The 15,081-nt window shown below is 34.3% G+C and overlaps 1 protein-coding gene across 9 annotated transcripts in view; it reads left to right on the top strand.

Annotated features, from left to right (window-relative positions):
- The window catches only part of Trpgamma (Transient receptor potential cation channel gamma), an 81,527-nt gene extending 66,717 nt beyond the window's left edge, over positions 1–14,810 (top strand). For 8 of the 9 annotated variants that reach the window (XM_072900050.1, XM_072900044.1, XM_072900046.1 and 5 more), the window contains 12 exons: positions 1,314–1,484; positions 1,890–2,124; positions 4,176–4,296; positions 5,107–5,391; positions 6,001–6,134; positions 6,216–6,336; positions 7,030–7,225; positions 7,532–7,726; positions 9,255–9,480; positions 10,510–10,887; positions 11,225–11,713; positions 11,920–14,810. In XM_072900050.1, the coding sequence (XP_072756151.1) occupies positions 1,314–1,484; positions 1,890–2,124; positions 4,176–4,296; positions 5,107–5,391; positions 6,001–6,134; positions 6,216–6,336; positions 7,030–7,225; positions 7,532–7,726; positions 9,255–9,480; positions 10,510–10,887; positions 11,225–11,713; positions 11,920–12,086 (2,718 nt within the window). In that variant the 3' untranslated portion in view covers positions 12,087–14,810. The remainder of the gene's footprint in view (positions 1–1,313; positions 1,485–1,889; positions 2,125–4,175; positions 4,297–5,106; positions 5,392–6,000; positions 6,135–6,215; positions 6,337–7,029; positions 7,226–7,531; positions 7,727–9,254; positions 9,481–10,509; positions 10,888–11,224; positions 11,714–11,919) is intronic. The other variant, XM_072900045.1, reaches the window with a different exon arrangement.
- The last annotated feature ends 271 nt before the right edge of the window (positions 14,811–15,081 follow it).

Below are 15,081 nucleotides of genomic sequence, written 5' to 3'. Positions count from 1 at the left end.
GTTACTATCGAGTGTTTTTATAATTTCCTTATCGTACCTTCCCTCTTTACTTTTATCAACATTCTGTTTTTTCCCCGGCCCTTTTGAAACCTTTTCATTATTAGTCTTGTTTCCTTTTATTCTTCATTCCACTTATTTTTTCTTTCGGAAGCACTGTCTTTTTCATCCTCATTGCTGTATTTTTTTTTACCCTATTGAACCCTATTTTTCAAGTGTCAATCGTAAAAAAACAGCTTTCTGAAGATGATTTTGAAAAGAAAATAAATTTGATAAATTGCTCAGCAACCTGTTTCAGTTTCTTTCTCATTCACTTCTGTACTCTTTATCATTTTTTTTCTCTTATTTTAGAAAAAAGGATAATTTTATTCGAAATCTTTTATTCATTCTTAAGGTATAACTCTGATATCTTAATCTTTTATATAATATTTATGCATAGCATAAATATTTTGTTTCCCTCCTTGCTCACCGCAGACAAATATTGAGAGGTACTTTTACCGTACATTGTCTGATGTAAGTAACTTCGCATCCCGCAAGATAACTTCAGTTTACGACATCGTTGAGATTGAAGATTAGCAACTTGATGTTGCAGACTGCAATTTAGAGTAATAGTGGTCTTTTCCAGATAAACTAAATGTAACTTCGCAATAACAATCTAAGACAACTTGAATTATTGTATCGAAGGAGCAATTTGTTGAATAACGTCGAACAGAGAGAAATTATTATATTTATTATATTAAAAATTATTATATTAAAACTATTTGAAATACTTTGACAAACAAATTATTGCTACGCCAAACGATATGTATTCGCATTTGTTTGTCGATATCAGTAAACAATTAATAAAAATAAATTACAACTGCAGGATTTTCCTATGCCGTTTTATTAAGTGAAGAAAACTTCCTGCGAAGATTCTTGACTTCGTTTGCCAGCTAACAATGCGAGACACATCGCAAAGACTACTATATCCATGAGTACGTGACGAGAATCCGATTGGACTCGGGGCAAGATTGGCGAGCGATTAGGATAGGATCTCGAATGCTTGTCGACCTTCAGGCAGGAAGCCTGGAAGTTCGATCAGCTTGGCTTTGTCAAGCGTGAGAATTCCTTCGTGACTTGTAATTTCTGACACGTGAGGCAGCATCACGAAGACTTTGCCGAATTTCCTTTAGAAATATCGAGGAATTATCTTTGGAAATTCTCCGAGCAAAATTAGACAAATTATTTATAACCTTAGAAAATAAAATGGTTTGGAGGATACGCGCAGTTTTAAAATTGCATTACGACATACTTATCGACAACACATGTGATTTCAGGAGCTTCGAAGACAGTGCCAAGATTTCGCGACAGCTTTGCTCGACCACACTAGAAGTTCCTATGAGCTCGAAGTCCTGCTGAATCACGACCCAACGGGACCAGCTTTTGAGCACGGAGAGAGGATGCATCTCAATCGTTTAAAATTAGCCATTAAGTTGAGACAAAAAAAGGTATGCAAACGAATAATTTAAACAAAAGAGATCAACCTTACAGATGTTGAATTATATCTCATTATAGAAAAGATACAGAATAAAATTTTTTGGTATTTTGTACATATCTAAACGATCGTAATTATTTCAAATCGAATGTGGAAAGATTTTCTACAATTTAAACACATGTCTAACAATTATATAATTATCAATTGCGACAATTCCGCAATATTGACGCAGGTATAATCAAGTTTCAATTAAGCAGTACTGCAAAGACAGAGGACGTCCGTTAGGTTAATGTTATAATTAGGTGCGACAGTTTGAACAGTAATTGTAGTTTAAACTCTAATTGGGACAGGTATTGCCAGCTTTCTCCCAATCACGTAGGAGATATCGGTCAATATCGCGTTACCTGGATGTTTTCAGTTCGTGGCGCATCCTAACGTACAACAGCTACTGGCATCGATCTGGTACGAGGGCCTGCCGGGATTCCGAAGAAAGAACATGTTCCTGCAGGCGCTGGAAATCGTCAGGATCGGCGTTCTTTTCCCGTTCTTCAGCGTGGCGTACATTATCGCACCTCACAGCATGGTCGGGCAGACCATGAGAAAGCCATTCATCAAATTCATCTGTAACTCCGCGTCGTATTTCACTTTTCTATGTGAGTACAATTTCATAATTTTTTAAGTTGCAACGCGTAATTTAACTTTATTTAGTTAATAAAATAAAATCAAAGTTTTATGTGAGTTGCAATTTTTTAAACTGGGTGCAAAGTGTGCTGTTTATCCATTAATTATACTGATAAGGTCAAAGATAAAAAATCTTAACGCTAACGCGTGCGAAATGCTCCGATAACAGATCAGACATTTTACAAACGGAACAGTTTCTTGTCACGCTTTAAATCTAACCACTTGGCACGACATCCGGCCAATCGTAATCTGCCATTTCCTAGATTGTTCGCCAAACTTGATCAACGTGACCCAAATATCCGGTTCATTCCGGAAATATCAATGGCACCGCTGAATCAGTTCGATACATATCGCAATTCTTACAAACATCCCTCTTATTCTTGGTCCGTTTTACAGCTGAAATCGTATACGATTCCAAAATTGATACGTGAAATTGTTTTTAGTTTTAATCGAAATAACTGATTTCCAATCGAAATTGGCTCAAATAATCGTTACAACGCAATATCTGATTTCGCAATCAATGGCGTTATTCGATTTGCGATGCCAGAAAAGTCAATATTGAAGTCAATACATACATATATATGGTTTCGCGTAGCTACGTATCTTGGAGCGTATCGATTTTGAAATTGAAATATGTGCATATTCCATTTAATAAAGTAATTTGAAATGATTCATGTCACTGAAACAGTTATGTAAAATATCAAAATTATTTCTATTTCTTTAATAGGTAGTTTTGTTTTTCTCTGCGGTATTTCGTTGATTTCTGAAACAATCAAATCTTTGCGCGATTACGTTAAGTATCGTACTGGTGAGCAAATATGTAATTCCTCTGGGAAATTTTCACGAAGCTAATAAAACATGAATTTCACTTTTAGAGCAACTAATTTCTCTTCCATTAAGGGAGGCTAAGAGAAATTATTTGATTAAACATAATTTTATTTGGTTCAGTGTGCACATGAACGTACATATATTATTGGGTTATTGCATATAAAATATCGATTTTACATCAACAACATTATTAGACAATTTTTGGAGCAATAAAATAAATGTAATTAAGATAATGTTCTTTTGCACGTTCTTTAAAGAGAGAAAGTATTTTAATAATATTATATTAATCAAACAGAGGAAGTTTCAAGATAGAAAAATCAGAAATATGTTTTCAGTTTCATATTTGAACATTAAATTTTAAATATTATTTCCATTTTTTTTTGTTAATATCTTTTTTTTACATGTGTAAAATAATCTAGTAAAATTACACGAATTTCTTCACTAATTTACTATAACTTGAGAAATTGCAAATATTCTATGAAAATCAAAGCATACTTTAAGGAGAACTATATTATTTTCATAATACGTAATACATTTGATTATTAATAGACGTTTATCTTACAAGCTTTTGAAGTTCGATGTTTCATATGTAATGATGAAATAATTTCACGTGTTTAATGATATTCATGACTCATTCTGCGGAAGTGTTCAAAAAAGAGAGCGACACGCATTACGCGAGCAGCGTTTCCTACGGCGTATTTAACTTTCCGGCACGACTTTGGCAGATCAAACACTTACGTCAAACTGTTTACAAATACCTTTCGATGCCGCTACCAATAATAGTAGTGCACTAATGCGCGGAATTCAGAAGCACGGTTAAGAAGCATTATTGCATCCTGAGATTAAATTGCATGCTCAATCAGAAACGATACATCCTTGACTTCTGCTATTCGATATCAGTTATATATATATAATATTACAAGGTATGTGTTTCTCTATTTTATCTGGGAAAATGTTAATAACAGATTTGTTAACGAATTTAGAGCCAAACTCTAAAAGAAATAATTCATTTTTTGAAATAAGAGCAGCTATTCTTCATTCTTCGCAGCTTTCTAGCTAATTTGCATTAAATCTCAAACCGATATCTATTTCAGATTTGAATCAAGAGAAATACGATTTATTATCTATTATCTCTGTCCCGACCTGGAAAGTTTTGAATTTTTAACAATAATTGCGCTGAATTTTGTTTGCGCAGTCATGTTAATTCTGGCTAGTCAACGGATAGAAAACGTAATCGATAATTGGATGGGACACGACATCGTGGAAAGCGAACCAGCGCCGACGAAACGAGGTGCTGCACCAACAGTCGTAGAATGGTAAGAGACTTCTTTCAATTTCGCGCTCATTTTTATCATTGCGTGTTATTAACATTTTAAACTCGACTCGTTTAAGTTTCTTAATTTTAAAGAATTTTTATTAAGAATAATAGCGCGAGAAATCTTTTACGCCAAAAAGGAACAAGCAGTTTTAATAGTAAGAGTTGTGAAAAGAACGAGTATGAAATAAGAGAAGAGTAAAAAGTAAGAAGAGTAAAGTAAGAAAAGCCAAGTAAAATCCATTTAATATCTACCGCTTATGACACTCTCCGTTCGTGCGGAAGACGGTAATATGGAACGTAGGAACGTTACATGCAGTAAGTCGGTGGTAAACGAGATAAAGCCCCGGAGACACGTGCAATCTCGAGGGGTCTTTTCCTTATAGTGACAAGATCAAAATGAGAGAATCAGGACCTGTCATATTGCAAATTTATGTTCATTTATGCTCGCATTGATTTTGCATTTAATTAGCTCTGTTATTAATGATATTATTAACTGTGTACACATAATTCATCAATAAAGACGCAAGTAATAATAAAAGAATAAAGAAACAAGAAAATATATTTCGAGAAACTAAAAAGTGGTATTAAGAGAAACTCCAAATAATAGATTCCATCGAATAGCAATATCAATCGAATTAAAAGGCTCGGTGTTAAGTGAAATAAATTGTGCAGAGATGCGTGTTTTTTTTTTTTTGTTCTCTGTCTGTCTCTTTTCCCTTCCCCTTGATTATCGTTTTCTCTCTTTCTCTCCCTTCGAGAGAATAAGATTGAAACCACAAGATCGTAACCACAATGCGATGCGCCGCAGGATTATATTGGCCTGGGTATCGGGGTTGATCTGGTCGGAGGTGAAGCAATTGTGGGACGTGGGTCTGGAGGAGTATGTGAACGATATGTGGAATGTGATCGACTTCGTAACGAATTCGTTGTACGTAGCCACGGTTGCGCTAAGAGTCGTAGCTTACTACAGGGTGCAAAAGGAAAACGAGGGTCAGGCACCGGGATCACTGATCGAACTCCAACGTGAGCAATGGGACACTTGGGATCCCATGCTCATCTCCGAGGGCCTCTTCTCCGCCGCCAACATATTCAGGTAATAAATTGTACAAACGCCCGGAGATTGTGTACCTCTGTTGTTTCTGTAAAGTTTAAAATAAAACGATCGCGCAATAAACTACAAACGCTCTAAGTTAATCTTTTTACTTCTATAAATCCGTTTAGTAGTAAAAATATGTATAAAATTTTAAATTTTTTGTAACACAGGAAATAAATAATAATGCGACAGTTTTTATTTTAATTTTATTTATAATTCGCAATACAATGTGATGCAGAATTCTATTTTTATTTTTACATCGTGTAATACAAAACATTTGTAGAAATCAAATGTGCACATATATTAAAATGTGCAAGGTATAAAAAAAATATATGTAGATCTTGAATTTTTCTATCTTAAATTATATCTTGAGTTATGTAAAAATTATAATTTATGGAGAGAGAAAAATTTTGATTTTACAATTCTAAAATTTACATAATTAATGTATTGCATTTGAAATACATTTTGAATACGAATGGTTGCTGTATCGCTTAGAATGCGAATGAATTTTTAATTGCATTGCGGAATTGAGAAAGTTAATATAGAATACTGTTAATAATACTGCTGGGTATTATTTGAATTACAACAACGAACAATATTACGTTGTAGTTCGCTAAAGCTCGTCTACATATTCTCTGTGAATCCTCATCTCGGTCCGCTGCAAGTTTCCCTGTCGAGGATGGTTGTGGACATCATGAAATTCTTTTTTCTCTATGTGCTGGTTCTCTTCGCTTTCTCGTGCGGTAAATAAAATTAAACAATCACGATAAGACTCACATTGCACAGAAAAAAATATTAATGCTAAAAAACACAACGCTTGTTAGGTCTCAATCAACTTCTCTGGTATTACGCCGATATGGAGAAGAAACGATGCCCCATGGCGTATTCCAATGCTAACGTTACTACCGATTCCAACGCGTGCATCGTTTGGCGCCGATTCGCAAAGTATGCAGTGAATAATATTTTTGGATAAATATTTTTTTGCATTATAAAAACATACATATGAAATTAAAAAGAATTTAATTCCCATTAAAGGACAATGCCGAAAATTATATGAAAAACGATCTACGAATATACGTAAAAAACACGTAATGGCAATATCGATAGAATATAACGAGTAGATCACTAGATCGCTTAGTAGAAACTTTTTTTTTTAATTGACGCAACCTTAAAAAATGTCATGACGACAATACAGGCCATTTTTTAAAAAATTGTTTTTTGGCTATAATTCTTTATGTACATCATTTTTTCAACTCATATGAAAGAATATAAAACATATTCGATCTTACAATCGTATTTATATAAATTTTTATATTTTTATATATGTATATATATTTTAAAATATTTTTTATAAATTTTTTTTATATTTTGATAAATTTATAATTTACCAACCAATAAAGTTTGACATACTCGTTTTGCTCTTTCGATTGCCATAGATTTTTTTAGGAAAACGCCCGTAGGCCGTTTTGAGCATTGTCCTTTTCAAAGTGTAAAAAAATAATAGAGAGAAAAAAATAAAGGTCGATATTTGCAGAAATTAAATGTCATATATTTTACAATTGAATTTTTTTATTATTCTCTCTCTATCATATTTTTTAATTTATTTCAAATAATATACGATAAAGATTTTCGCGGCAGTTTGTTTGAGACAATACAAACACTTTTCTGGGCGGTCTTCGGCTTGATAGACCTCGAGAGTTTCGAATTGGACGGTATCAAAGTGTTCACCAGATTCTGGGGTATGTTGATGTTTGGCACTTACTCGGTCATCAACATCGTCGTCCTCCTGAATCTTCTAATCGCCATGATGAATCATTCCTATCAGTTAATTTCGGTAAGTGTATCTCGTTTTCTCTACGAATTTCTTTGATTTTATTTATGACAAAGGCTCCGGCATACAAGATAACAGTTACAAGAACTTTAGAGAGGAACGAAGGAAATGAGAGAAACTGTAATAAATTGCGCTAACTTTAATCGCATTAAACGTGAAAGCGACATTTATTCGTCTTCGTGAGAATTAACGCGATATTCTGAACATAGTAGAAGAATAAAAATAACAGCTTGCCTATTTTTCGCTTTATAATTAGCGTTTATAATTAGCTGAGGCTAATTAAGGAAGTAATTCGATGTGCGTAATTAGGAGCGCGCCGATGTCGAGTGGAAATTTGCGAGGAGCAAACTCTGGATCAGCTATTTTGAGGAAGGTGGAACCGTCCCGCCGCCTTTTAACATCATACCGACTCCAAAGAGCGCCTGGTACGTCGTGCAATGGATATATCGGAAGTGCTGTGGACACAGCAGGGCGGCCAAGAAGGAACACATGCGCACGATTAGGGTAAAGGATAGTTTGCAGAGTTTTCGAATAGTTCGAATAGCACAGTCATGTGACGCCTCGTCGCGCCTTTGTGATAAAACTCTCTGATGATTCGATCCTCTTGCACGTGATTTTTGAACCTGAATCTCTTATCTCACTCGTGAAATGCAGAGTAAGCTGAGCAAGTGAAATAAGATGTCAATAGACTATTGCGAGAAGTTGAGTATACTCAGAAAGAATATTGAAAGATGTTGAAAAATGCATTTTACCGTAAGAAATCTTGTGCGAATTTCTCTCTGAGAAGCTACGGCCTCATTTTAAAATTTTAAAATTTGGTTCTTAGATACGAGAGAAGCGGCGAGAATATTTAGAACGGGATCTCGAGTACCGGGAATAAAGTTTTCACATTTTTTAGAACTTGTAGGGGATATTAAATCCATAGCAAAGTTTTGTCGTTATTGGTCACAACGCGTTCTGCATATTTATAGATTGGTCTTTTAGATATATATAGGGCTTTTCAGCTTTCTCATTAACTTTTATCTATCGATTTTGTGGTTGAAAGGTTTGAAGACAGTTTTTAACAAACGAAAATCCGTAATTTTTCAAATTATAAATGATTGAAGATAAAGAGAAACTTTTTAATGGTATTCAAAATCATTTTTCTCCATAAATTTTGTATAAAAAAAAATTATTCTATATTTTCTACTTAATTTTTCAAAGAGAATCTTTTTTTCGGTTGTATTATGTTATTGATTCTGCATAATACCAATATATAATATCTTCAGGGAAAGGATATCATGGGAAAGTTACTTTTAAAAAGTAACTAGTTACCGTTATCGTTACTTTTTTAAAAAATATACTTTTGTAATATATTTTATTAAAAAATTAATAAAATATCAATAAATTTGTTCAAATTTTTTATTTTAAATTTGTAAAACCATAAATAATAAGGAAAAAATTTTTAAACACTCAAAGTATAGATACAAAAATTTTGGTTTGCATCAAATTTATAAATATAGTCAAATACATGATATATTTTTTGCATTCTCATAATTTTGTTTAAAACCTTTAATATAATAATTTTAAATTTATAATACGAATATCTGTTGATAATTGAAGATTGAATATACGAAAATAGAAAATATAATATGTCATAAATAGGAAATAGGTTCCAGATAAAAAAGTAACGATAAAAGTAACTGTTAAATTCGTTACCGTTACTAAAAAAAATGTAACTACGTTAGCGCTACAGTTACAGAAAAAAAATAGTAACGCCATTATCGTTTTGTTATCAAAAAAAAAATAACTGTAACGGTAACGATGTTACAAATAACGCGTTACTTCCCAACCCTGAATATCTTTTATAATAAAAATCGAAAATAACTTATACATGACGCTTGACATTTTTGCTAAAAGAAGATCGAATACGCATTACTCGAAGAGTTGGAATAATACAATAGCTTGACAAATGTAGGACAAACTACGTATCATGATGTGCACTTTAACGAAAACTTCTGAAAGGTTTCGATTTCTGATTCTCTTGTTTCAGCGAAAAGTCAAGCAAGCCTCCGAGCGAGACTTTAGGTACCAGAGTATCATGAGAAATTTGGTAAGACGATACGTCACCGTCGAACAACGCAAAGCAGAGAACGAGGGTGTCACGGAAGACGATGTAAATGAGATTAAACAAGACATCAGTGCATTTCGTTGCGAGCTTATCGAGATACTTAAGAATTCCGGAATGAACACATCCACCGCAGCGAGCAGCGGTACCGGTAAGTCATGCAAATAATCTGCATGAAACGTATCGATTTATTTTTGCATAGTTGCTGTGAAAAGCGTAAAAATCGAATATCGATCGTGAGAGTATCAATTTTGTTTAATTTAATAAACAAATTCATTTTCGAGAGTCGGAGGAATTTTATTTAATTAGAGATTTAATTTTGTGCAATTAAGCAACGTTTCAATTCTTTAAAACAAAAGTGCATTCGAAATGGTAACGAACGAATGTGTTAGATGAATTAACAGCAAGCATCACCTATGAACAATGGCGCGTAATTAATTGGTAATCCACAGATCATTAATCGCATCACGCGGAACGTCGAAACTTTAAATTTAATTCCGCGATTCTGTTCGCGATTGCCGATCATTATTTTACTCGCAGTAACGCTCGCATTAGTCATCTGAACGAGGGTTTCCCTTGTAATTCGAAATTAAAGAAAGTGCCATTAATCACTTAGTTTCAGAGCTAATTGCCGTAATTAAGGATCTAACTGCTGTACAGATATCGCGCTGCTTTGAATCTCTGATTATTCGCAATGAGAAAATGTTCGTGTTTTGCATAAATTTTAAATAAATATAAATAATATGTACCTGCTTTATAATCTAATTTTTACTCTTTTTCTTCTTCTTTAATTGTGGTCTAAAGTAAGCGTAAAATTTCGATTTTATATTAATTGTTTAATACATTTTTATTTTTTAATCAATTTCGATTTTATTATTATTTTTCTGCGTTGAGAAAGCTTTATAACTGCTTAAAAAACTCTAGCACACACAGGTTTTAAAAGATGTAAATTTTCTGTGTTTTTTCTGATACATGTAATACATACACCTGTTTTATTCCATGTCAGAACATGACACATATAAGTATGTCGCACTCATTTGCCTTTATATTACAATTTATATTTTTCATTTACATTACGTATTATTGAATATAATTACATATCTAGGTACTTAATTGTTTATTTTTTTTTTTTAAGATTTTCGTAGACTGCTTGTTCGTTGATTTTTTGTTTGTCTCATAGACGGTAGCCTTAAAGAGATGTCCGTAGGTGCGGGTGGTAAGAAGAATCGTCAGAAGGAGAGACGCTTGATGAAGGGTTTCAACATCGCGCCGCAACCAGGCGCAAGCGGTTCTTTGCCGCCCGTGGCCGAATTTATCGCGTCCCTTCAACAAGTGCAGCAGGAGAACTCTCAACAAGACCTATTTGGCTCGACTCTAAGCGGCATATTCGGACCGGGCGTAAAGAAGAGCCCACATCATACCAGCACTAATAGCGTACCTGGACTTGCAACGGCTACTGGGCCGCAACAAATTCAAACCACCAGAGGTAGCTCCCGGAAGAAGCGCTGGGGTACTCTAATCGAGGCTGCGAAAGCCGGAAGAGTCTCTAGATTGATCGGTAAGTAAAGTTGCGAAAAAATATTTTTAAAAAGTATGTAAAAATTATTTATTATTCGCTAAAATATCGCATTAGATTAGATTCGTTCTCTTTATTCATCTTCTTTCTAGTAATTTGATATTCTAATAAAGTATTTTAATTTTGTTAATGTTATTAAGAATCTTAATTTAATATTTTTTTAATATAAATTTCACGTTTTGCAGTGGACGATATTATTAGAAATAATATTATTAGAAATACTTAACATTTTATCTCTTCGTGCTCTCTAGAGTAAAATGGAATAATATTAATAGAGTCAATTTATAATTAGGTGAATATTGTTTTTTCCTCTTCCCAGGTAGATCTCGTTCGGAGGACTCGGTGTACTCGCCAGCATCTGAGGATGGTGGATCGCGGTCCGAGGGCTCATCAGACTCTAAATCATCTTTGGAAGCTGCAAGTCAAGACGTACAAAGTACGCAGCATCCCCATCACTCTCACTCTCACGCGCATCATCATCACGAGGCACATCACATGTTCAGCCACGGTCTGGGCCCAGCTTTGGCCGCCCTGAGGAAAAAGCGTAAGAAATTCTCGTCTTCGAGATCGTCCACGCCCGCGATGACCAGCAGCACCAATACAAATCCCACGGATTTGAGCGCGATGCAATCGGTCGCCACCGTCCTGGCGTCTAGAGTCTGCTCCAAGAAGCAATTGCAACGTGCCAGCAGCGTACCAACTCGAGGTCCCGAAATTACGCCGCAATCATCGATAACGTCTCGACACGAAGTCACGCAGAGTCAGCAGCCCAGCTCAGACGCCATCGCCAGTATCAGCGAACAGCAAAGTGAGTCAATATTTATTAGGATATTATTTCACAAGAATCTATGCAGCTATGCACGTGTATTTAAAAGTTGATACATTTACAATGTATATCTAAGTACGTGCAGTTTCTTATTAATTTTAATTTCATAAAATTTCAAGTGTCTCTTTTATGTGTTGAAATTTTTAATTTTTAAGAGGTACAAAAAAAAAAGAAATTCTATTTTGCAGATGTTGTCAGCGCGACACCATTGACACCGTCGACCACCGAGGAGAGCGTGGCGACGGGCGTCCCGTCAAAGTTCACGGCGAGGCGAAACGGATTGGCGACGACGCAGCTGCGTCTGCCCGGCATCGAGCCGATTTCCGGCCACGACGTGTCCACCGGCTGGCTCTGAGGAAACCGACGTGTCGCCGGGCTGCGGCGGCCAATCAGCTGACACAGGAAACATCAGTGGAAAAACTCAACTTCGGACTTCGTTTTCAACGGCCATGAGGCTAGAACGACGTTGACGACGATCGCACGCGACACGTACGCACGCGACACGTACGCACGCGACACGTACGCACGCGACACGGTCGTCTCGACGTCGGCAGACGCACAATGATGCCTTTCTCGCGACACGACACGCCAATGCCGATTAAACATAAGAGCAACATCGGGAATCTCGAAGAGAAACCCGTCCTCTCGTCTCCTTCCTTCATCTGAATGAAGCATCCTTTTAGTACGAGCGCAGCTTCCTTCTTATCATACGATGTCCGATGGTAAGGTAACGAATCGAAAAATTATTATTTTATTTATTGATAATAATTTATTTGCTTTATATATATATATATATATATATATATATATATATATATATATATATTTGTTTTTATATTTTACACACTTTACTTATACGCGAAGAAGTTTCAACGATTATTCTAATAAATTTTTTTTTATTATTTCTGTTTTATTTTTTAATTTTTTACTTTAAACATATTAAATAGTAGTGTTGTACATAAAACATATTTAGCATCATTTGTGCAACATTTGTTGTTTAATTATTTTAAAATTAGTGAGGACCATGAAATATCATACATCTGTACGATTGATCGTAAACTACGCGATTTTTTCGCTTTACGCGGGATTTCGCATAACTACTTTAAGCGACGATCAATGGTTATTAAATTGTACTGAGGATTATTACTATTACTATTACTGCCAGAACGCGGAAGTGGCATACATGGATCGGCAAATAGCCTAGTCAACACTAGTCAGAGGATCAGGAAGGTGAAAAAAAAACAATTATTATTATATAATAATTATTAAGTTAACTTCGTAAGACGACGAATGACGTTGCATCAAACAGAAGTAGCGAATAAAATTAAATCGTATCTTCAGAGAGCTGGTCTACTGAAGAACGAAACTCGTAGCCTCCTAGCTCCATTCGAGCGATTGTTTCTTCTTGACAATTTATTTCTTCTGTATATATACCTCACAGTATAAACCTCATTCTATAGTTACGAACTAATTGATACAATCATTGCCAACGGAGGATTTTTATTATTTTTTATTCTACAATATAGTTTAACAAACGGTTACACCCAAACGGTGTGTGCATCTGAGAATTGATTATGTAATCATTCTTCCGTAAGATACGCAATAAATTGCGTGGGAAGGAGAGAAAGTTGGATCCTTAAAGTTTTATTGCTGCAAAGTCAAAAATAAGCAGTTGTAATTCCAAAAGTTTGCCAATAAATTGATCTTTAATGATCCAGTGCGTACTCTCTACATCTACATTAAGACTTACGAATAGCTACAAAATCTTTCGTTAATCGTCAAAATCGGTGAAATCGATTCGCCCGAATTTTTCGCGAGAAGCAAAAGAGCAGGAACAAACGGCACGACCAAAGAACACATCGTAGTACGTAGTCGAGTAGTGGCCTAAAAAGAACGAGAGTCCTAGATATTACGTACTACTTCTTCTAGATATTACATGTACGTTATATGTACGTTAATAATAATTATTACTATTGTTAATGTATTAAATGAATCGCGCGATCAGTACCACAGGTAAGTCCTCGAGAAGCGAGTCGCCTTAAGCGCACTGTCCAATCACTCGCTTCGTCTCTCCCTATTTATCATCGATCTTCCCGTGGTCTCGATAGCGCCAAAAAGAGATATAGTCATTATTAAAAAATGCTATATATCTACCAAGAACGAATCTCAAACTGTCTAATCACATCTGTTAAACTTATTTAGAGCAACATTATTTGAAAGAAATTTTAAATACTTGTAAAAAATAAAATATCATTAATAGAATTTGAATAAATTAAATGTGATGAAGAAATATAAATTTTTAAGAGAGAGAATTATTATGTGGATAATTTAAAATTATGTAACACATGGTATAAAAAAATAATAAAAGGGTATACATTTCTTAATAATGAACTGTTTATAACACTATTATTTTGAATAGGATACCAAGTGACGATTTGACACTCTTGGTAGATGTATAGTGATTTAGTCATCCTACCGCCTACATGTATTATTTATATATGAGATTATTAATGTAATTGTATGAAGCTAGATCTCCAGTTGATGGTAAGTAGAGTTTGTTGTGAAAGAAAAGGAGAGATATCTTTAAACAACATAAGCGGAACCAATTGATTTTAATAAGTGCGAAATAAAACTCAGAATTATTTAAATAATAAAGAATCCTGCGAATCCGATCGAATTTTTTCACGATTACATATAATAATGGAATTCTTCTATTCGTGAGCATATACATATATTACACCCGCATGACTTTGCATGCGAAATGGCATGTGTTATACGAGAAATAATGGAAAACCGTAGTAACGTCGAAACATCTCTTGAGAAATCTTGAATGTTTTCCAAAGACAGTGCTCATCATAATTCAAAATCCGTGTAGTGACTTATGGGCGCATACATCATAATGTCAAAGCATAAAAATAACAAGTGCAATGCCTAAGGCATTCCGCTTATTATCAATCGCTCGAATGAATGTATATTCAAGGGGATGTGATTTGCAATGTGATTGCAAAATAGATTGAATAACGCGAGAAACGAGAATCAATCGGATATATTCTACTCAGGATTTAATTTTAATTGCTTTTTCTAAATGTATATATATATATATATATATATATATATATATATATATATATTTATAATATAATATTAATAAGTTTTTGTCAAATAGAAAAAGAAAGTTTTTTTTAACTTTCTTCTATTTGGTGGGAATTCCATGAATATTTAATACTACGGTTAACCGTTTGATTTATAATATTAATTTACTGCAATATTAAAACAATGGAGTTTGATTAAACAGATACATTACAAGAGATAAACATATTATCCGATATAAAGCGATTATATCGCGTTAT

This window comes from Anoplolepis gracilipes, chromosome 10, assembly GCF_047496725.1.
Source record: "Anoplolepis gracilipes chromosome 10, ASM4749672v1, whole genome shotgun sequence".
NCBI lineage: Eukaryota > Metazoa > Arthropoda > Insecta > Hymenoptera > Formicidae > Anoplolepis > Anoplolepis gracilipes.
The sequence above is the reverse complement of the archived record's forward strand: the minus strand, read 5'-3'. Positions and strand labels throughout refer to the sequence as shown.